This window comes from Scardinius erythrophthalmus (genome assembly GCF_964197995.2).
Source record: "Scardinius erythrophthalmus genome assembly, chromosome: 24".
In the NCBI taxonomy this organism is placed as follows: Eukaryota; Metazoa; Chordata; class Actinopteri; order Cypriniformes; family Leuciscidae; genus Scardinius; species Scardinius erythrophthalmus.
The window spans coordinates 6,305,278-6,328,830 of NC_138244.1; the positions used below are offsets into that span (position 1 = coordinate 6,305,278).

The following is a 23,553-nucleotide window of genomic DNA, read 5'->3' on the forward strand; positions in this document are numbered from 1 at the left end:
AGAAAACTTGGAGCAACTTTAAGAACTACATTTGTGTCACTGCAAATCACGTTGTTGTCAATAGTCGTTTCGTGTTACGTCGTGTTCTTTCGGTAATTTCCGTTTTGATTCGGTAATTTCCGCTTGCTCTCCTTCCTGTGTTGATCCCCGTCCCCAGTAAAGGCACTCGGAAGCCATTATCCTGCAACCATTTTCTTTTCTTTTATACCCGAAGATAAAATCGTTTTAATAAATCAATAATCTATTCGTACAAGTTGACTAAGCGCTTCCTGGATACCTGCGCATTTACAAATCGCGAGGGACGTGCGCCTCTCGACAATCCTTCGGATAATTTCGGCTGCTTTCGTGCGCCGCTGTTTTGAAATGGACGCGAATGAACCGGCGGCGAAGCTCGCGTTGCGCGACGCGTCCGACAGCGCGTCTGCGGGAGAGGCTGTGGGTTCGGATACCGAATCGGAGGGCGAAGTCGCCACGATGACTGTGATGGGAGAAGCGGGAAACATCGACATCGACGAATCCCTGCCGAACCCAGACGATGCCGAAGCGGCTTTTGCGGGTCAGTGTGCGCATGCGCATCAGCTGATTATCGGTTACAATGAAAATACATTTCAGTGTATATTATGCGGTTTTATAACCCACCATACATTTAATTACATTTATTCTCTGATGATCAGCATAAGACTTGTTTAACCAACGTTAATATTATTATTATAAGTAACTGTTGGGGAAACATGAAAACTCTTAGAAGCAGTATTCAGAATGCAACAGCTTAAAAGTACAATGGTATTTTTTTTTTTAATACCTTGGATTACCATGTAAATAACAGGGTGCACGAATATGCATTTTGCAAGAAAAAAACAATTTATTTTTAGGGCCATTAAGATTATTGTATTGCGACTTTTATTATTTTTAATTAAACTATAAAGTATTCATAGCCTACATCATGGTAGTTGTATTTCTCTTGTGCTGTTTTTTCCCACCATTATGAATATGCATTATGTTACTGATAATCTTAATACAGGCTTAATTTTGTTTATACTAAATATAATTTACTGATTAAATAATACCAGTAAAAAAATGAATTACGTTTTTTTAAAATGTAATTTAAAGAAGATCTTCTGCTCACCAAGGCTACATTTATGTGATCAAAAAATACATTAAAAACGGTAATATTGTGAAATATCTTATTTTAAAATGTAATTTATTCATGTGATGGTAAAGCTTAATTTTCAGCGTCGTTACTCCTGTCTTCAGTGTCACATGAAATCACAAGAAATGAATACTTTAAGGACGCATTTAATTATTTAAAAAATAAATGACAGTGTTGTAATGTTACAAATTATTTCTATTTCAAATAAATGCTGTTCGTTTAAACTTTCTGTATCACGGTTTCCAACAAAAATATTAAAGGTCCCGTTGCATGCGATTCCATGTTTCAAACTTTAGTTAGTGTGTAATGTTGCTGTTAGAGTATAAATAATATCTGTAAAATTATAAAGCTCAAAGTTCAATGCCAAGCGAGATATTTTATTTAACAGAAGTTGACTACAAAAAACGGCTCGATTGGACTACACCCCTCTACATCCTGCATTAGTGACATCACCAGAACCGTTTCTTGACTAACCTCCGCCCACAGGAATGCTCCCTCAACTCTACTGGCTACTTGCGCACTTCTTATAACTTAGCCTACTGTGTTTACTCAGCTCTTACGGTGATTTTCTGAAGTAAATCTGACGCTTCATCTTTTGTGTGATGTACAATAAACTTTATTAAACTCATCAGTACATGTTTGATCATCATTCAGACAGCAGACTTGTAGGTTATTAATAAATAATGGATACATAGCCTACAAGCAGATGACAAATACGTTATAATAACCGTAATTAAACTACTAAACCATACCTGTTTCATCTCTATACAGCACTCTGTCTCTGTAGGCATTATTGTCCGACTCGAAATGAACGCCGTTACTGAGAGTTTCTGATATTATCATCATTCCGTGAGATGAATTTTTCCTGACAGACTGAGCACGAGCTCATGAAGCTCCGCCCCCTGTGTCGTCCAGCAGCACCTCATTTGCATTTAAAGGGGACACACTGAAACGGCTCGTTTTTCTGAGCCCCAAAAAATGTCAATTTAAACATGCTGTAAAAAATGATCTGTTGGGTATTTTGAGCTCAAACTTCACATACACACTCTGGGGACATCAGAGACTTATTTTACATCTTGTGAAAAGGGGCATAGAACGGGACCTTTAAGCAGCAAACTGTTTTCAACATTGATCATAATAAGGACCATTATTAATAGTTTTTGTGCCAATAATAATTGAGCAGTATAATGTGACACTGGACTCTGGAGACTAATGATGCTGAAAATTCAGCTTTGATCACAGGAATAAATTACATTTTAACATACATTCAAACAGAAAACAGTTATTTTATATTGAAATAATATTTCCCAGTTTTTACTGTATTTTTGATCAAATAAATGCAGCCTTGATGAGCAGAAGAGACTTCCTTTAGTGAAATATCCCTAATTCTGAACTTTTGTGTAGTGTGTATTGTATGTGGTTCAGTATTGTCATCGACCCAAAGTCATATAAAGTTTGAAACGGCTTCTGTTTTTTCTGCAGAGGTCACAGCCGTCACTGTTGGGGACGTTCAGAGTTCAGATGAAACCGTTTACACATCCACAGTCTCCACATCAGCGTCCATCCCTGAACACATGCTCGTAAGAGTCTCATTTCAGAGGACATTTACATGCACTGAAAACAGAAACGTTTTTCCTTTGTGTTTTTCGCAAACAGATGAATCCTTATTCACACGGATCCATGAAAACGAGTAAAAACGCTGTATTATTCCTGTCAGGCCAGTAGGTGGCGAAGTCACTTTGTAAATAAACACTACGCGCCTATAAATTACTGAACACGTAATACGCATGCGCATAACTTCACTGTTTTCACAAATTCAGGTTTTTGTTGTTTACACGGAGATGATAACGGTATAGTTTTCAAAAACTTGCACTTTGAAACCCGTTTTCACAAGTTTGTGTTTTCAGGCCCTAAGAGGCCGTTTACAAGACGTTGTCAACTAAAAGGGAACGAATTTCATTTTTTTCAGTTTTGGTCATTCATTTACTCGACGATGGCATTTTAGGGGCCTGAAAACACAAACTTTGGAAAACTTTTGAAAAGGTTAGAAAATTGACGAAACATTATGCAGAATACATTAAATCCTGTAAAATACTAAGATAGATATAAACCAAAACCGTGGTACTGTATGATTACTATATCTACCATGATAAAACCATCTTAGATGTCTTTTATTTTAATAATAATCACTAAACACTTGTATAATAAATAAATAAGGTATTTAATAATGTTGATAGCTTTATTGAAATGTTTTATTCGTCTAAAAATACAAGCATTTTTATTGCTTTTCCACAATTTGAAGTTTTTTTTTTTTACTTTTATTGAACCTCTTCAAATAAACCAATCCACAGTACTGTGTTATTACTATATTTATATTTCAAAAATAATATAAATCTATAAAAAAGATGCATTTTACTATATTTTTGTATATTTTACTATATTTTTTCAATAACCTCTATTGAATCTCTTAAAACAACAACAACAAAAAAAAAACTGCTGTATGATTAGTATATTCATATACCACGATAAAACCATCTTAGATGTCCAAACATGGTTGATTTTATGATAATTTCAGCCAACAAATTGTATACTAAATGTAAAGAAAAGGTATTTAGTAATATTTATAACCTAATTGTAATGTTTTTTAATCTGAAAATGTATTCATATCAAAATTATGCATTTTACTATATTTTTGTAGTTTTCTTCTGGCTGAATTTATTTTCACTATTTAATTTTTTTACCTTTATTGAACCTCTTCAGATAAACCAAACCATGGTACTGTATGATTCCTATATTAATTTACCCTATTCATATTTGATAAAACCATATTAAATATCCTAAAAAAAATCATGGTAATACAATAGTACATTCATTTTTAGTTAAAGTGTGAAGTAAACGTAAGAACAGATTTGTTTTGGATCAAAATAACGTCAAATGTAATATTTCTCAACGGATTCATGCAGACAGGCAGAACCACGCTTCAGATTGGAGACAGTCTGAGTACCCAGAAGGCCACACTGATCGTGGTGCATACGGATGGGAGCATCGTCGACGCCACAGGGCTGAAAGGCACCGCGACACCGATGACTCCTGGTACGTTTGAGTTTTAGGAACGCAAATGTAAACCTCAAACTACATAGAATACACTATATCTTTATGTGTGTCTGTTTTTCCCTTCAGGTCCTCAAACCCCGAACACCCCTCTGACATCTGGACACGATAAAGACGGCTCGAAGTACAACTGGGATCCGTCGGTTTACGACAACGAGCTTCCTGTGCGCTGCAGGAACACCAGTGGGATCCTGTACAAGAACAGACTGGGATCAGGTACGCCACAAGAGGGCGTCACATGACTGCTGAAACACACACATACAGCTGTGTGTCTGTAGACCTTATTCAGGGGCTGTGTCCGAAATCACCCCCTATACACTCGTTCACTATTCCCTGCGTTACTCCACTAATATTAGTCCACTTGAGGAAGTGATTGAAAACGAGTGAGTGAATTCAACACACTTGAGTGTGTCGGTTTCTGCTGTTTAATAATCATCTGAGGTTTAGCAAACTGTCAGCTCCAGTAGTTATGAAAAGATTAATCTTGAACTCTGTCATGGAATCTAGCAGTATAAACCTTAATTAAACAGTTTAATAATTGATAAATAGGAATTTATACCTGTATGATATTACGCTGTACCCACATTGGACCAGCAGTTTGGAAATCGGATGGATGTGTGATTCAGATGCGGCGCCATCTTCTGGTCAGACACAGGAATTCATTCAGCTAGCGACACTCACAGTGCATTATGGGTATTCTCTAGCCGTTGAGCGTACATCGGTTGCATTATTGGACTGAATGAGTCCACTAGATAACGTCCACTATGGTTTCTGACACCACTACAACTGCTGTTCCCTCAAATAGTGCCCTATTTAGGGGTAAAGGGGGCGATTTAGGACACAGCCATGACTGATTTTTCTACAGCTCAAAAAACGAGAAACATTGCAAACTTTGGTAACACTTTATTTTACAGTGTCCTTGTTACATATGTTACATGTACTTACTATAGTAATAAGAGTAAATTATGCATAATTACATGCAATTAACCCTCAATCAAGCCCTAATCCTACCCTAACCCTATAGTAAGTACATGTAGTTCATTAATATTACTCAGTACTTAAATATATAATTACACTTTAACAATGACACCTTAAAATAAAGTGTAACCCAAACTTATTTTTAGCACGAGGGGTTATGGGTGATATAATCCCTTAAAATCATTCACGGATGCCAACTTCATGAATCCACTAATCTAAAATCTATTTTCCATGTACCATGATTTAATACACACTAATTACAATTTAGGATGAATAATATAAGAATTGGAATAAAGCCAAACTGTTTTAACATGACTGACCTTTAACCTGTGATGGCAGGGGGCAAAGGGCGCTGTATCAGACACAATAATAACTGGTTCACCCCAACGGAGTTTGAGAGTATGTCAGGGCGAGCGAGCAGCAAAGACTGGAAGAGAAGCATCCGCTACGCTGGCCGACCTCTACAGTGTCTCATTCAGGTCAGACCGGCCTTTGGAGACACACACACACACACACACACACACACTACACAACACACACACACAGCTCGCAGTATGTACTCTTTCCAAAAAATCCCCCAGTGTCTCGTTCAGCAGAACAGCTGACTGGTGTGTGTGTGTGTGTGTGTGTGTGTGTGTGTGTGTGTGTGTGTGTGTGTGTTTTGACAGGAGCGTATCCTGAACCCTCACGCAGCGTCCTGTACGTGTGCGGCCTGTTGTGACGATCTGTCTACAGTGAGTGACATGGTGACTCAATCTATTAAATATTTACAACACTGTTGACCTGGGTTATCATACACTGAGATTAATGATGAAAATATTTTTGTTTTTTTTAATTACAACTGAAATAAAAATATATTTTTTTATGGTTGTGTTTAAATACTCAATATATATTGGTGATGGTTGAGGAGATTCCCCTCTTCCATGTAAAGCGTTTTGAGTGCAGAGAAAAGTACTATATTAATGTAATGAATTATTTTATATATAATATATATATATATATATATATATATATATATATATATATATATATATATACTAGTATTATAACATCAAATAATATTTATAATAATATAAAATATGTATAAAGGTATTTATTTAAACAAGAAATATAATTATATGTATATATATTATAGAAAAGCATACATTTGTTTAATATTTAAAATAATATTTCAAATGTTAGATTTTATATATTATTATTATGTGATAATAATATTTATATAATAGTAGTTTCAAATGTATACATATATATATACATATATTAATATAAATATATATAATATATATACTGTATATAATTAAATTATATTAATAATATAATAATAATTGTTTAAAATTTAATAAAGACGATTCAATATATATATATATATATTTATATATATACTAATAATTTGAAGAAAAAAAACAGCATATAGATATTGCATTTGAATCTGTGCAAAAAAAGGCTTCTCTTTCTTTTTTAAGCAATTTATGTTGTTTTTTTGACGATCTTAAATTCAAAAGTGTTGCTTATTTCTTTTATCCCATATAACTCAAATCTCTCCTTCACTTGCCTGTCGTTCTCCAGTGTGCCAAAGACGGGCCGTTCGGAGGGGAGAACATCACGATGGTAATTAGTAATGTCTGGAGTCTCAGTTATGATGTTATGTCGCTCTAGAGACTCATCCTGTGTTCTGGTGCCCTACAGACGGGCCCCGTCAGACTCTTCGTCCCGTATAAAAGAAGGAAGAAGGACAATGAGCGGTCGGCTTCTCCTGAGAAGAAGGACGTCCAGTCTACAAAGAACATCACCCTGGCTCCAGGAGCAACATGTAAGAGCCTCGTTCCCCTGTCTCTGTTCACTTACACCCAATATTAACATCCATCTCGGGTGAACTGATCTCGGATTAACACCTGCACTTGATATAAACATCCATCTAAACTGCGTCTCCTGTGACCAGATTCGGATTTTGTCAAGTGGAGGGGGTGAATTCATTTTGCGGCTAAATTAAACGAAAATGACTAAATAAAATGTATTTTAAACCCTGTTGTCAGTAATTGTATCCCTTAAAACTCATCTTTGATCACCAAAACGACATATTTAAACCTTTTTCCTGTGGAAAAAATAATTCTTCATGCCTTTAAATAGCTTGAGCGCAAGAATATGTGGATCAATGATATGCAAATTAGCCCCGCCTCCACTCACTCACACCAGCTCCTTAGAAATGCTTAAAACCACTCAGAACGCCAGTGGAGAAAGGCGTGTTGTTCATCATAACATCGTAATATACATCATACACCCGCTATACTGACTTTTTATATCAACAGAAACATACGCAGGGACAATCTGGCTTCTCTTGAGACTCCCCTGCAAAGCCCGCCCACACTTTGACGTGATTGGTTACAAGGTAGTTTGTGATGTAGAGAACAATGCTCTGCAAAAAATGCTTTTCTTACTTAGTATTTTTGTCTAGTTTCCAGTCCAAATATCAAACATTTCTTAAATCAAGATGCATTTACTAAAGTAGTAAAATGACATTAGATATTAAGTCTTGTTTTCTGGAAAAATAAATAAAATTAAGTGAGTTTTTCCTTAAAACAAGCAAAATTATTTGCCAATGATAATAATTAAGGTTATTTTTCTTACCCCATTGGCAAATAATTTACCTTTTTTTAAGCATCAACTCCCCCAGAAAACAGGACATAATATCTTATGTCATTTTACTCGCCTAGTAAATCCATCTTTATTTAAGAATTTTTAAATATTTAGACTGGAAACTAGACAAAAATACTAAGTAAGAAAAGCATTTTTTGCAATGATTTTTTCCCCACGGCAGTTTTAAAGAGAAAATACTCAGAAATGGTGTGAATTTGCACATGGTTCGTCTTAAAGTATATTAAAAACACCATATAGACATATAAACAACATTAAAAACTTGATCTTCACCACAGGGGTCTTTAAATATTGACTTAGCAATGCGTTATTCATAATATAATTTTCTTCAAATAAGAAAAAAATTGTAAAAAGCAACGCCACAAGCTTTAAAATAATAATAATCTATATATATATATATATGTTTACACAGTATATAATACAAAATATACAATAAATAAATAAAATTCTAAATCAAAATTTATAATTCTTTTGTATCTGACTGAAAACATTTTTTTTGCCAATATTATTAATTATGACCGCCGCTAGCGTAGCTAGCGAAAGCGGTCATATAGGGATTGTCAAAGTTTTTTTTTTTTTTTTTTCCCGTCACCTAACTGAATTTTTCGTCAACGATACCAGGGACACCGAAGCACCGGGGAACATGAAATTTGGTGGGCATGTAGCCCCACTAGACTTCTAAGGAAAAATTTCGTTTGGTCCCCGGGGGCCACTCCCCCCCCGCGCTGGGCCCCCCCAAACCCCAAAAAATGCAGTTTTTCCTAAATAACTACCTGAACCGTGGCACCGAGGATGAAGAAATTTTTATGGTATGTTGGTCTACTAGACTTTTACAGAAAAATTTCGTTTGGTCCCCGGGGGCCACTCCCCCCCCCCCTCCCCCCCGCGCTGGGGCCCCCGTAATTTTTTCGTCAACGATACCAGGGACACCGAAGCACCGGGGAACATGAAATTTGGTGGGCATGTAGCCCCACTAGACTTCTAAGGAAAAATTTAGTTTGGTCCCCGGGGGCCACTCCCCCCCCCCGCGCTGGGCCCCCCCAAACCCCAAAAAATGCAGTTTTTCCTAAATAACTACCTGAACCGTGGCACCGAGGATGAAGAAATTTTTATGGTATGTTGGTCTACTAGACTTTTACGGAAAAATTTCATTTGGTCCCCGGGGGCCACTTCCCCCCCCCGCGCTGGGGCCCCCGTAAATTTTTCGTCAACGATACCAGGGACACCGAAGCACCGGGGAACATGAAATTTGGTGGGCATGTAGCCCCACTAGACTTCTAAGGAAAAATTTCGATTGGTCCCCGGGGGCCACTCCCCCCCCCCCCCGCGCTGGGCCCCCCCAAACCCAAAACAATGCAGTTTTTCCTAAATAACTACCTGAACCGTGGCACCGAGGATGAAGAAATTTTTATGGTATGTTGGTCTACTAGACTTTTAGGGAAAAATTTCGTTTGGTCCCCGGGGGCCACTTCCCCCCCCGCGCTGGGGCCCCCGTAAATTTTTCGTCAACGATACCAGGGACACCGAAGCACCGGGGAACATGAAATTTGGTGGGCATGTAGCCCCACTAGACTTCTAAGGAAAAATTTCGTTTGGTCCCCGGGGGCCACTCCCCCCCCCGCGCTGGGCCCCCCCAAACCCAAAACAATGCAGTTTTTCCTAAATAACTACCTGAACCGTGGCACCGAGGATGAAGAAATTTTTATGGTATGTTGGTCTACTAGACTTTTAGGGAAAAATTTCGTTTGGTCCCCGGGGGCCACTTCCCCCCCCGCGCTGGGGCCCCCGTAAATTTTTCGTCAACGATACCAGGGACACCGAAGCACCGGGGAACATGAAATTTGGTGGGCATGTAGCCCCACTAGACTTCTAAGGAAAAATTTCGTTTGGTCCCCGGGGGCCACTCCCCCCCCCGCGCTGGGCCCCCCCAAACCCAAAAAAAATGCAGTTTTTCCTAAATAACTACCTGAACCGTGGCACCGAGGATGAAGAAATTTTTATGGTATGTTGGTCTACTAGACTTTTAGGGAAAAATTTCGTTTGGTCCCCGGGGGCCACTCCCCCCCCCCCCCCCCCCGCGCTGGGGCCCCCGTAAATTTTTCGTCAACGATACCAGGGACACCGAAGCACCGGGGAACATGAAATTTGGTGGGCATGTAGCCCCACTAGACTTCTAAGGAAAAATTTCGTTTGGTCCCCGGGGGCCACTCCCCCCCCCGCGCTGGGCCCCCCCAAACCCCAAAAAATGCAGTTTTTCCTAAATAACTACCTGAACCGTGGCACCGAGGATGAAGAAATTTTTATGGTATGTTGTTCTACTAGACTTTTACGGAAAAATTTCGTTTGGTCCCCGGGGGCCACTTCCCCCCCCGCACTGGGGCCCCCGTAAATTTTTCGTCAACGATACCAGGGACACCGAAGCACCGGGGAACATGAAATTTGGTGGGCATTTAGCCCCACTAGACTTCTAAGGAAAAATTTCGTTTGGTCCCCGGGGGCCACTCCCCCCCCGGGCTGGGCCCCCCAAACCCAGAAAAATGCAGTTTTTCCTAAATAACTACCTGAACCGTGGCACCGAGGATGAATAAATTTTTATGGTATGTTGGTCTACTAGACTTTTAGGGAAAAATTTCGTTTGGTCCCCGGGGGCCACTTCCCCCCCCCCGCGCTGGGGCCCCCGTAAATTTTTTGTCAACGATACCAGGGACACTGAAGCACCGGGGAACATGAAATTTGGTGGGCATGTAGCCCCACTAGACTTCTAAGGAAAAATTTCGTTTGGTCCCCGGGGGCCACTCCCCCCCCGCGCTGGGCCCCCCCAAACCCAAAAAAATGCAGTTTTTCCTAAATAACTACCTGAACCGTGGCACCGAGGATGAAGAAATTTTTATGGTATGTTGGTCTACTAGACTTTTACGGAAAAATTTCGTTTGGTCCCCGGGGGCCACTTCCCCCCCTGAGCTGGGGCCCCCGTAAATTTTTCGTCAACGATACCAGGGACACCGAAGCACCGGGGAACATGAAATTTGGTGGGCATGTTGCCCCACTAGACTTCTACGGAAAAATTTCGTTTGGTCCCCGGGGGCCACTCCCCCCCCCGCGCTGGGCCCCCCCAAACCCAAAAAAATGCAGTTTTTCCTAAATAACTACCTGAACCGTGGAAATTTGAAATTTTTATGGTATGTTGCTCTTAAGGGCCCACATCAACCTAGCCCATAATCACTCATTTGTGATTTGCGCCCCTCCCATAAAAAATGAAAATGCAATATTATTCTGCTTTAATCGCCCCTATCTTCAGTGGAGATGTTCAGAACTGCACCATATTTCATGTGTAAGATTAACTTGACATCCTCTGGGGGTATCCTCTGCTAAGTTTTGTAGAATTTCATCCATGGGGGGGTATAAAATAAATTCATTTATGTGCACATTTAGTGACTGTACACTCATCGGCCTGTAGATGGTGCTGTTGAGCGAAGGGTTGCTGGTTTAGGATGATACTGTCACACACACACATGCAGGAATACAAAGAAACGCAAGCATGCACACACACTGACATCCACACGCACAGACACACACCCATACACACACATACAAATCCACATGCACAGACACACACACACAAACACACACGTGCACACATGTACGCACACATACATACACGCACAGACACACACACACACACAGACACACACATACACAAACACACACACACATACACACACACACACACACACACACACACACACACACACACACACACAGACAGACATGCACATACTATTACTTTTTTTAGGTATATACATAAACACGCAATACAGCCAAATTACTCCACGTCATTTATTTTTGTGGAAAGCCAGTGCAGGCCTGAGCGGCGGTCATATTTTGTACCGCGATGCGGTACATCTAGTTGCATATATTATTTCAGTCAGATGCAGTTCAAGTCCTTTCAGTTTCAGTTGGTTTGTGACCATATCAGTATTTTATAGAATTTATATAATTGATAAATCGATTTCTTATTATCAGTTCCAGTGTCCAAAGACAGAATATTGGCGGTTATTACTCTCAGGTGTTTTTCCGTTGAGTTTTCTGATACTGAACCGTCTGACGTCTCTCCTAAAGATCAGGAAAGGGAGTCATTCTCCCAGGAGACACTGGAAGTGGCTCACGACTGTCTGCCTGCTCTCAGTTACAGTGACTCCATCAGGACAGATCACCACTTCAGGCACGCTGACCTTTGACCGAACGGCGACAGGAGAGACGGCGGCCATCATCTCCGACAGCCCTGCGCCCGCTGACGTATTCACCAACACAACCGGTGAGCGCTGCACACACACATACTGGAGCTCATACAGCTTTCCTGTAGTTTGAACAGTAGAGCATTGGCGCTTGCAACACCAATAGGCCGCTGTCAGTAGCCTAAAAGAGGCCTAGAAATAGGGTTTCGTTCCACCAAGTGGGGCACTAATTTTTCATTTGCTCAATATTTTCAACTTTAATAAAAGGTATCCAAGAAAAAAGTTCTCCACGCATTTTCCTGCAGTTAATGAGAAAAGTGTATTTATTGGCGCACTATATTGACTGCGTATTGAGACGTCTAAAACGGTTGAGCTCGATTTTCAACCAATCAGCATCGAAAATGTAAGTAGGTCACAGCCGAAATCAAGCCAATATCACTACGCACATGTAAACAGAGGAGGACGTAAGCAGCGCATCTTCATCTGATAGCGGCGATCAAGCTCGATTAACACCCGTAAAGTGTATTCTTCATGTCGGAAAAGATGGTGGGAAAGGTCCGCAGCCCTTTACTGAAGTCCGATGGGAAAAAATCAAGCAATGTGCGTAGGAATGGCTCAAAACGTCGGACACTACGGAGCTAACGTTAGCTGTTGCTAATAAACATGTTGCCCTCCTGGACAAACTGGTCTCTGATGTCCCAACAACTACGGGTTTCACCCGGCCTGCTATCGGCGTTTTATAGACAAAAAAAAAAAAAAAACGCTTGACTTGTTTGTATGTGCGTGATGGGTAGGTTAAGGGGTCGGGTTAGTGTGTGGGTGTGTGTGTGTGTGTGTGTGAGAGAGAGAGAGAGCGAGAGAGAGAGATGGGTAGGTTTAGGGGTCAGGTTAGTGTGTGTGTGTGTGTGTGTGTGTGTGTGTGTGTGTGTGTGTGTGTGTGTGTGTGTGTGTGTGAGAGAGAGATGGGTAGGTTTAGGGGTCAGGTTAGTGTGTGAGTGTGTGTGTGTGTGTGTGTGTGAGAGAGAGAGATGGGTAGGTTTAGGGGTCAGGTTAGTGTGTGAGTGTGTGTGTGAGAGAGAGAGATGGGTAGGTTTAGGGGTCAGGTTAGTGTGTGAGTGTGTGTGTGTGTGAGAGAGAGAGATGGGTAGGTTTAGGGGTTGGGTTAGTGTGTGTGTGTGAGAGAGATGGGTAGGTAAATAAATAAATCTAAATTAAATCTTGTTTACAATAATCATTCCTGTGAATATGTACATGTAGTGCAGTTACTGCTCGTGTATGCAAATTAACAATTCACCATTAAATGTGTTATTTTTAAAAGTGTTTTTCTTTGTATACTTTTGAGTTTAACTTGGAGTGAGATTTGGGGGGGGGGGGTTGCAAAAAAAAAAACTTGCATCACAATAAGTGTATTGTGATTGTCAAAACATTTTAGTAACTAAACTGAATTTTGACAACATGTTACAGTGTTTATATGGTACAATTTCTGGTAAGCTAAGTTTTTCATTTGGATAAATATTAGGTACACAAGATAGGCGTTCATTTTTCTCAAGAAAAATAGGCTACACACAGACAGCCCTGTCAGCTGGTAGCATTATTTAAGGTTAAAAATAACTCAAATTAAATATAATGTGTTTTTTATTATAATAACAACTTTATTTAATGATATAAGTACAAATATAATAAATATGTAATATAGTACACATATTTAGCAAAATACTCTCTATAGCTCTTTTTCTAGCCAACTAACGTGCCTATATTATGGTCAATAAATGGCTTTCCTGAGAATGGATGTGTGGTGTGAGAGCGTGTGAAAAGTGTCAATTGCGTGAGTCTCACAGTGAATGCGTGAGAGTTGGGAGTTCTGTTATTATATTTTGGCTTAATTCTATTTGTTATTCAGATTTTACCTCAAATATTACCTTTGAATTGGAACAACATAATAAGAAGTAATTGGGATGTTATTGTGACAGTAGAAGTTTTCTTGATAATCTTATCATGTTTACTGTCCCTAGATAGCAACTTCAGGTATATCACACATTTCAAACTGTTTTAAAATTTCAAAATTTTATTTTGTACTTCAAGTGGTAATTCGGCATTTTTGGGTTTATATGATAAACAGGTTTGAAAGTGCAAAATTCCCTATGTTTTCCCTTTTTTTCAAAATGGGCACCTTTAGCATAATTTTTCTCAAAAACTGCAAGATTGTGTGTGGAGAACTTTTTCCTAAGGAATCTCTATATTTTTCTGATATTAAATATGTGGAACGAAACCCTATTTCTAGGCCTCTTTTAGGCTACTGACAGCAGCCTATCTCTCTCTCCTCACACACACTCACACACTAACCTGACCCCTAAACCTATCCATCTCTCTCTCTCTCTCTCTCTCTCACACACACACACACACACTAACCCGACCCCTAAACCTACCCATCTCTCTCTCTCTCTCTCTCTCTCTCTCACACACACACACACACACACACTAACCCGACCCCTTAACCTACCCATCACGCACATACACACAAGTCAAGCGTTTTTTTTTTTTTTGTCTATAAAACGCCGATAGCAGGCCGGGTGAAACCCGTAGTTGTTGGGACATCAGAGACCAGTTTGTCCAGGAGGGCAACATGTTTATTAGCAATAGCTAACGTTAGCTCCGTAGTGTCCGACGTTTTGAGCCATTCCTACGCACATTGCTTGATTTTTTCCCATCGGACTTCAGTAAAGGGCTGCGGACCTTTCCCACCATCTTTTCTGACATGAAGAATACACTTTACGGGTGTTAATCGAGCTTGATCGCCGCTATCAGATGAAGATGCGCTGCTTACGTCCTCCTCTGTTTACATGTGCGTAGTGATATTGGCTTGATTTCGGCTGTGACCTACTTACATTTTCGATGCTGATTGGTTGAAAATCGAGCTCAACCGTTTTATATGTCTCAATACGCAGTCAATATAGTGCGCCAATAAATTACAATTTCTCATTAACTGCAGGAAAATGCGTGGAGAACTTTTTGCTTGGATACCTTTTATTAACGTTGAACATATTGAGCAAAAGAAAAATTAGTGCCCCACTTGGTGGAACGAAACTGAACGATACAGCTCACGTACAGCGGCCTACAAGGTCATGGGTTCGATTCCCAGGGAAAGCAAGAACTGATAAGAATGTAAATGTGTACCTTGAAATGCAATGCAAGTCGCTTTGGATAAAAGCGTCTGAATAAAAATGTAAATACTACAGTCAAAGTGTGTTTTTACAACCAAAGCCACATATTTACATACTACTATTATGAAAATATGCAGTATGGGTTCTGTCAGATTGATTTGTTAAGCTCTGCCATAGTTCTTGCTCTTCTATTGTGTGTGTAATGTGCATGAGAGGGTCAGTGACTGGTCTGTCGGCGGCCTGTGATCGTGTGTGATCTGAGGTTGAGACTCTGAAACCCAGGATTGGCCTCTTTCTGATCCTTTTTTAGCTGGAAACAAAAGGGCTGTTATTTTTAGGCCTCTTTGTGTGAGATGGAGGCCGTTTTGACCCCATTGTGAGTCTCGGATAATGAGTTGTTGTGTGTTTTTCTAACCTGTCCAGTTAGGGTGACTTCTGTTAAATGGCACATTTGTCGTACATCGGGTCAGGCCTGATATGGCTCATGCTTGAACGATTTGTGCATTTTAATGAATCTTTATCTGCTTGAATTAAGCACTTCTGAAGTTAATGCACTTATATGTTAGATCAATGTTACGTCCTTTATAGTGTTTTTGGTGTGTTGTGTTTCTCTTTTTGGTCTCTTGTGTCTCTTACTTTCACTTTCTCAGGCCAAGAATTTTACTTTCAAGTAAAATTAAGTTTACTTGATTTTGTTGTGTCTCTCTTGGTTCTCATTTCATTTGGTGATAAATGGTGACAGGTGTCATAATTGGCTTAATGTTCCCCTTCTAAAATACCTAGACGGTTGTGAGCCAAAGAAGGGTCGTAACAATCAATTAAATGGTTATTGCTCTTAAATGCACTTAATGCTGTTAGTATGCAGCTAATTTGACATGAAGACCATTTCATTCTGTGAAGTTTTATTTTTAAATCTTTTTAAAGGTGCAGTAAGTGATTTCGGAGAAACTGCTGATAATTGAAATCGGCACCCAAACAAACACAACCCTCCATTCATTGCTCCGCCTCCAAAATAACAAACACGCTGTGCAAGGCAACCACTAACAGCTGGCACATCAGTCATCTCGCGGAAGAATGAAACATGCAAACTTCGGGCAAGACAACACAATGCTTTTTCCCATTTCCCAACTGTCACTGTCAGATTGCTAAAGTTCTACCATAAAGATCTACCAATTTTTGCGTAAAAATAAAATAATGAAACTGCCATCTTTCTAAAGTCAAATCTGGCTCCAAATCTCTGGTGAAAATTGTCATTTTGACCCCAATCCACAAAATAGTGGATTATTCAATAGATATTCATCCATGACGTTTCATATTTTAGCTTTCTTCCTCATTAATGTATTTCTTTCACCAGATGAAAAAAAAAAAAATCGGATTTTTTGTGTGTGCCATTTTTAGCTCTGGTTAAGTTGACACTGAATGACCCAAAAAATATTTACAATTAATTTTTCACCTTTAATGTTTACAATAAATTTTTTGCTTTACATCCATCTGTCAACATCTTTAGATTCTCGTTCTCTCTTTTCAAGTGAAAGGATCATGGTCTGAATCCCATCTGAGGGTTTATTTGTGAAGTGGAGGCAGTCGTCCAGTGTAGATGTTTCGCTCCAGGGAGTGTGACCTCCAATTCAAAGCGGCTCAGTGTCACTGATGGACCACTGTGATCAGTGTCTCAGGAAATGATCCTTCTCTCCTTCTTCTTTTTTTTTTTTTTAATCTCTGTCAGCTTCTGTGTGTCGGAATAGACTTGAAATGCTTCAGCACTTTCCTCTTAAAGCATCCTGACCTCGACTCGCTCAGACAGATTCAAGAAAATAAGCGTAAAATAAGTGTGTCCACAGCCCTGGACCGTGATATTACAGAAAAAATAGTTTCTGCCACAGGAAAATGGTGTTATATAAATATTCCCATATCTACAAAGTATTAATGTAGAGGCCTAGTGGTTAGTGAACAACCTCAAATCCACCTCGCAGGACTGCTTTAGTCAAGGAAAATCAAACAGTATATGATTTGACTGTGAATATACATATTTCTAGTTCCACTCAGCTCTAAAATATATATATTTTCATAAATATATATTTTTTATATATTTTTTTATTTCCCAAATTATTTATATGAAACAAACAATGTTCAAGTTATTAATTAAATTTAAAATTTAGTTCAATTTGTCATTTAAAAAAAAAATTATTTAGTTTTTATTAATTTTGTGTGTGTTATATTTCAGTACATAAAGTTAAACTAAATTATTGTCTTGAAAAAAATATAATCTTTTATATTTTATTTCGGTTAACATTTATGTTATTTCAAGTAAAAAATTTGTATGGTTGTAGTTTTACTATAATAACCCTGGATTTCAGACTCTATAAAGTGATGCTTATGACAAATGACTGGTAAAATCATGGAAATTTATTGATAAAATGTGGGAAACTTTGGGCTTTGTGGCATTTCACCATTATTATCTCACTGTCCCTTTTAATAAAAGTGACAAAAAGGCCAAAAATAAAAAGCATTTAGACCCTTTACAGTTTCTAGTGATATTTACTCTTGTCTGTTTGACCAAAAACGATGGATTATTTGAAGTTTTTTCTGCTGTTATCAGGAAAAAATGCAAGTGATCGCGCCGGCGCCTCCATTTCAAGAAGTGCGCTATGCTTTAGTTTCCTCACTCCGCACAAACACTTGGATATGCGCCTAATAATAGCACACATTTATCTAGGTTAACGTTTGAGCGAGTGGCCATGTAACATTACATGTTTTAAATGATAAGCCATATTTGAGGTCAATGGATGAAAGTGAACGTTTGGATTTCCTGGCTGACGTACTGTAATTACCACAAGAACCCGCCGGACAACACGCCAAATATGCAGTCTTTTACTTTATCCAATTATTTGTATGTGTGAACTCGTGAAAACACACAGACTGATGTTTGATTATTCCAACATGTGGCTAGAGTATGTTTCATAAAAGTCACACATAAGTTCTCTTTGTCTCTTTATTCCTCCTAGACCGCATTGAGATTCAATAGAGAGCAAGTGTACTCATCATGAAATGGGTTTGTCTCGGTCGAGTCCAGGACGTTACAAAAACACACTTGGACACAGAGCATGTCCTCTCCTGTCTGTCCGGCCCACATTTAATAAGCTTATAAAATAAAATCTGGGTCAGGGTTAAAGTGAGATCAGATGAGGACGGGCCGTAAAGGTACTCGTCAAGGTCGTCCTGTCTGGTTCACCTCTACAAAACCGGCCGTCCCAAAATAACGCTTTAATCGCTCATGACACGTAGGTTTGGCTTCTAGCATCAGCTTCAGCTCAAATGTGTGTTTCTCCTCAGTGTTGACCACTCTTCCAGCGCTGACCGTGGTCCCTCAGCAGGCGCTGGTTCAGGCTAAACCCCCTCCAGCCGGGACGCTGATGAACGGGCTGGAGACGGGCGAGCAGCGCACCTGGCTTTACCTGGAAGAGATGGCCAACACACTGCTCAGCAACGTCCAGCAACTCAAAGTCCTCATTGCACAAGCCAAACAAGCCAATCAGAGCGGAGCGCATGTCGGCATCAGCCCAGAGAAGAACAACAGCGTATACAACAACAGAAAAGAGGTGATATCCAAACACAAAACTGTTCTCAGATCAGTGTTCATGAGGTCATATCATGAGTTTATTAGGTGTTTATACCCAGCTACGTAAGTGATAATCCTTAGCTAGCTGTGCATTAAGTGATTTTAATGCACAACGTGGAGGAAAAGAACCACCCAATGCGAAGCATTCAAATGGTTTAATGCACAGCTAGCCGTGGATTATCCCGCTTATACCATGGTCATGTGCCAGCACTGACGAGTTAAAGCTGTTATTGATGTTTGCAGGGAAATATTTGACCGGAAGGATAAAAATTACGGTTATATTTGTCAGTTAGATCTCGCATTCTGCCCTCTTTAAATCAGACACAACAGATATGTAGTAGTGCGGCATGATTACATTGATTTGAATGAACTAATTAAGCATTTATTTGAATTCATTAGTAAGAGAGATGAGATTACCTGCATCTGTTCAGCATCTTAATTAAAGTTTATATTACTCCAAAACCAGCGGTTTAACCCCAAATATAATTTAGCGATTTAGTAGCAAAGCTATTTAATTAGTATAAGTAACGTGGAAGCACCGATAACAAGTTTCTGTGCTCATGAATGCATCTGTGTGGTCCTTCCAGCCAATCAGAATCAAGTATTCAACCAGTTTTGCTAACGTTCCCATTAGGACAAAACATCCAGTTTAAAAAAAAATAAAAATTCTTGTTTATGCTAATGTTAGAGAACATTCCATTATGCAAACATTATGGGATTGTTACTTTTGAATGTTCTCTAAACATTCTGAAACAAGTTGTGACATTTAAAAAAATGTTTAATGCACGTCCAACTAAAACATTTCAGGAAAAAAAAAATTCTGTGAACTATGTATAAATAATGTTTTTATGTTACAAGAACATTATTAAAGACCAGTTGGCTTTGAATGAAAGTTCTATTAACGTTACTGGAAGAATGTTTGTTTGTAACTTTGAGAGAACCTTGCCAGAAGGTTCTGATGACGTTCCCTGTAAACTGTTAAATGGCCACAAAAGTGTGAAAAATGATCATGAAAAACTAAATTATGGCTGTCTAATTTAGATAAAGGTCTAAGAAACGATTATAGACATTACAATTGGATCTGAGGGGAAAAGTTAATCTTATTAATCCTCTGAAGAAAGATCATATGTTCATGTTTTCCTCTCTCAGTCCTTTCAGAGTCAGTTGTCACTCAGTGAAGACTCTGAGGGGAAAATCACTGAAATTATCATTAAGGTAAGTCTCTCTCTCTCTCTCTCTCTCTCTCTCTCTCTCTCTCTCTCTCTCTCTCTCTCTCTCTCTCTCTCTCTCTTATCGTATCAAGTTTTAAAACCAGTGTTATTTTAGTATCATCGATATACTATTATAGTTTATGATAATATTTTTAATTACATTTTATTTTTATATTTTATTTTGTTTTAGTACTTATTTTAGAACTAGTCAAAAATAATAACCCTGGCTAAAAGCTGGAGTTTTTTCTGCGTTTTCTCCCGTAGTTCAGTTTCTGTCTGCATTTTTTGTAAGCGTGCAAATTCATGCTGACAAACCAGTCATTCCATCAGAACAAGCATTTACGGTTTGGCAGCCGTGGCCGTATTCACCGTGCCGCCAGATACTGAGTCCAGGTTTGTCTTTGTTCAGCCAATAGGGGTAGGGTTACGTGGGTTAGGTTTAATGTTACGTACTGACCAAGGCTGAGGCTGGCTGGGCATCTTGTTGGTTTATTGCATTTATAATATCAAGTAATAGTTTAGTTATATGTTTACACTTGCCAGGCAGCCTTAGCCACAGATATGCAGTCAAAAGTATATTGGATATTTTTCCATGGTATTGAATGTGGCTCATCAGAGTTGACAGAACTTTGAGTTTTATATTGTGACTCATGTCATGCTGTGCTGATGTAGTCGGCGTTCTCAGATGTGTGTATCGAAGGGCCAGGTGACGATCAGCGGTGTAGAAACACACTCGTCACGGTCACACATGGTCGCCTGCTGTGTTTGGCAGGTGGTGATAGAGAGAGTGAAGCAGGACTATCAGAATCTGCAGGAGAGCCAGAAACACACAGATGCTCCGCTGGAAAAGTCCAATAGATCCCAGAGAATGAAGAACGGTCTTTTCCTCGTTTAAAATGTCTGTGTTGAGGCTAAAAAAATAAAACATTCTGGCATTATTTACGCATCCTTGTATCGTACCAAACCTCATATTGTTCTTTCTTTTTTTTTCATGGAAAACAAAAGAGGATATTTTGCAGAATGTCCAGACTGTTCTTCATTCGCTCGGATGGAAATATGTGCTTTAATATTCATAAGGCCCTATTTTAAGGCAATTTTGCTAGTTTAATGACGGAAAAAAGGTCTAAAAGGGTCATCTCTATTCTCTTAATGAGTAATGGGTGTGTTTTGGGCGTAAAATTCAGAGTCTCATCTCCCATTCCCTTTAAAAGCCTGTTGCACTCGAGACATGGCGGATTCGCTATTTACATGGCGGAATTTGCAAGCGTAAAAATTGAACGCTTCTCTAGCGAGGAAGTGGATCTGCTTGTGTGTGAGGTTAAAGCGCTAGCATACCATCTACGGGACAAGCCGGATTCACCATATCTTTATGTACACAATAATAATCTTTTACATTGTAATCCTTTTATTTTTAATATTTGGCTAGTTTGTGTGCTGCTGCGCGTCCCTGTGTGTTTAATAAGCAGAGTGTACTTGCGTTGTGGACCCGCCTATAGGCTCATATTACTAATGTGCTCTTTAAATAACAAAGATAGACAGACAGATAAACAGATAGATAGATAGATAGATAGATAGATAGATAGATAGATAGATAGATAGATAGATAGATAGATAGATAGATAGATAGATAGATAGATAGATAGATAGATAGATAGATAGATAGATAGATAGATAGATAGATAGATAGATAGATAGATAGATAGATAGATAGATAGACAGACAGACAGAAAGACAGATACAGACAGACAGACAGACAGATAGATAGATAGATAGATAGACAGACAGATACAGACTGACTGACTGACTGACAGATAGATAGATAGATAGATAGACAGACAGACAGACAGACAGACAGATAGACAGACAGACAGACAGACAGATAGATAGATAGATAGATAGATAGATAGATAGATAGATAGATAGATAGATAGATAGATAGATAGATAGATAGATAGACACACAGACAGATAGATAGACAGACAGATAGATAGATAGATAGATAGATAGATAGACAGACAGACAGACAGACAGACAGACAGACAGACAGACAGACAGACAGATAGATAGATAGATAGATAGATAGATAGATAGATAGATAGATAGATAGATAGATAGATAGATAGATAGATAGATAGATAGATAGATAGATAGACACAGACAGACAGATAGACAGACAGATACAGACTGACAGATAGATAGATAGATAGATAGATAGATAGATAGATAGATAGATAGATAGATAGATAGATAGATAGATAGATAGATAGATAGATAGATAGATAGATAGATAGATAGATAGATAGATAGATAGATAGATAGATAGATAGACAGATAGACAGACAAACAGATCTACTCCAGTAACTCTAGTGTGTTTTCTTCTGTGTTTCAGCACACGTGTGTGAACTGTGGTCGAGAGGCGTCCAATGAGTGCGCCGGCTGCCATAAAGTCCATTACTGCTCCGGCTTCTGCCAGAGGAAGGTGAGTCCAACACGAGCGCTCATGGTTTATCACACCAGCCGGAGCCTGTTTATCAGATCCGTCTTCCTGCAGGACTGGAAAGAGCATCAGCTGATCTGCTGTCAGCCGAGCACAGTCGTGGGCCTTCAGGAGGACACACACATGTGTGGAGGAGTGGAGCTGGAGAAGGGGAAGGCCTAGCGCTCCTCACCGCAGGACCGCATGACGTTTGATGGGTGATCGCTTCCGTTCGTGCTTTAGTTTAGCAGATCTCTTACACTGTGAAATATTAATCATACGCGGATGGCGTCGGTGCTTTCTGTACCATGTGAACGGTTTCGCACTCTCACTATGGATTTCTATGTGAAAAAAATCCTTAAAGAGATAGTTCACCAAACATGATTTACTCACCCTCATGTCAATCCAAACCTGTATGACTTTGTTTTATAAAAACAAAATTATTTTCATACAATGAAGCTCAACTCTGTTTAACTCCTAAATCTCATTTGTACATGCTCATGTGTTGTTTTGTGTGTATATTGTATATGGAGAGCAGAACAAAGTCATAATGGAAACTTTTATGATATTTCTATTGCACTTTTTTAGGTAGACAGCCCTCGTCCTCGTCCAATTTCACTGTATGTAAAAGAGCAGCTCGGACATTCTTCAAAACGTATTATTTTGCGTCTCTCTGAAGAAAGTCAGTCAAACGGGTTTGGAACAACACTAGGGTGAGTAAATGATGACAGAACTGTTATTTTAGGTGAAATGTTAATTTAATTAAGACAATAATATAATTTCAGAATCTAATTCTAATGAAGGATTGCATTTTCATACAGTGTTTTCAAAACAATAAATGGGAAAATATGAGTTTTTTTCTGCCTCTTTATTCACTGGATTTTGGATTTGAGGCGAGTACACACATGTAAAGTGCATTATCATGATAACCTTTTTTAATGGATACGGCACACTGCAGAG

At 39.0% G+C, this 23,553-nt stretch overlaps 1 protein-coding gene across 2 annotated transcripts; it reads left to right on the plus strand.

Moving 5' to 3' along the window:
* Positions 1-139: 139 nt before the first annotated feature.
* Positions 140-23,450, plus strand: deaf1 (DEAF1 transcription factor). Of its 2 annotated transcripts, none has more exons than XM_081355432.1 (13): positions 140-556; positions 2,633-2,730; positions 4,114-4,243; positions 4,331-4,477; positions 5,579-5,718; positions 5,908-5,985; positions 6,806-6,847; positions 6,926-7,049; positions 12,078-12,206; positions 18,621-18,886; positions 20,056-20,121; positions 22,507-22,596; positions 22,669-23,450. In XM_081355432.1, the coding sequence occupies exons 1-13, from the start codon at positions 364-366 to the stop codon at positions 22,774-22,776; spliced, it is 1,611 nt and encodes a 536-aa protein (XP_081211558.1). In that variant the 5' UTR covers positions 140-363; the 3' UTR covers positions 22,777-23,450. The 2 variants fall into 2 exon arrangements, with proteins under 2 accessions (XP_081211558.1, XP_081211559.1); XM_081355433.1 differs by having other exon boundaries at positions 143-556; positions 5,908-5,973.
* The last annotated feature ends 103 nt before the right edge of the window (positions 23,451-23,553 follow it).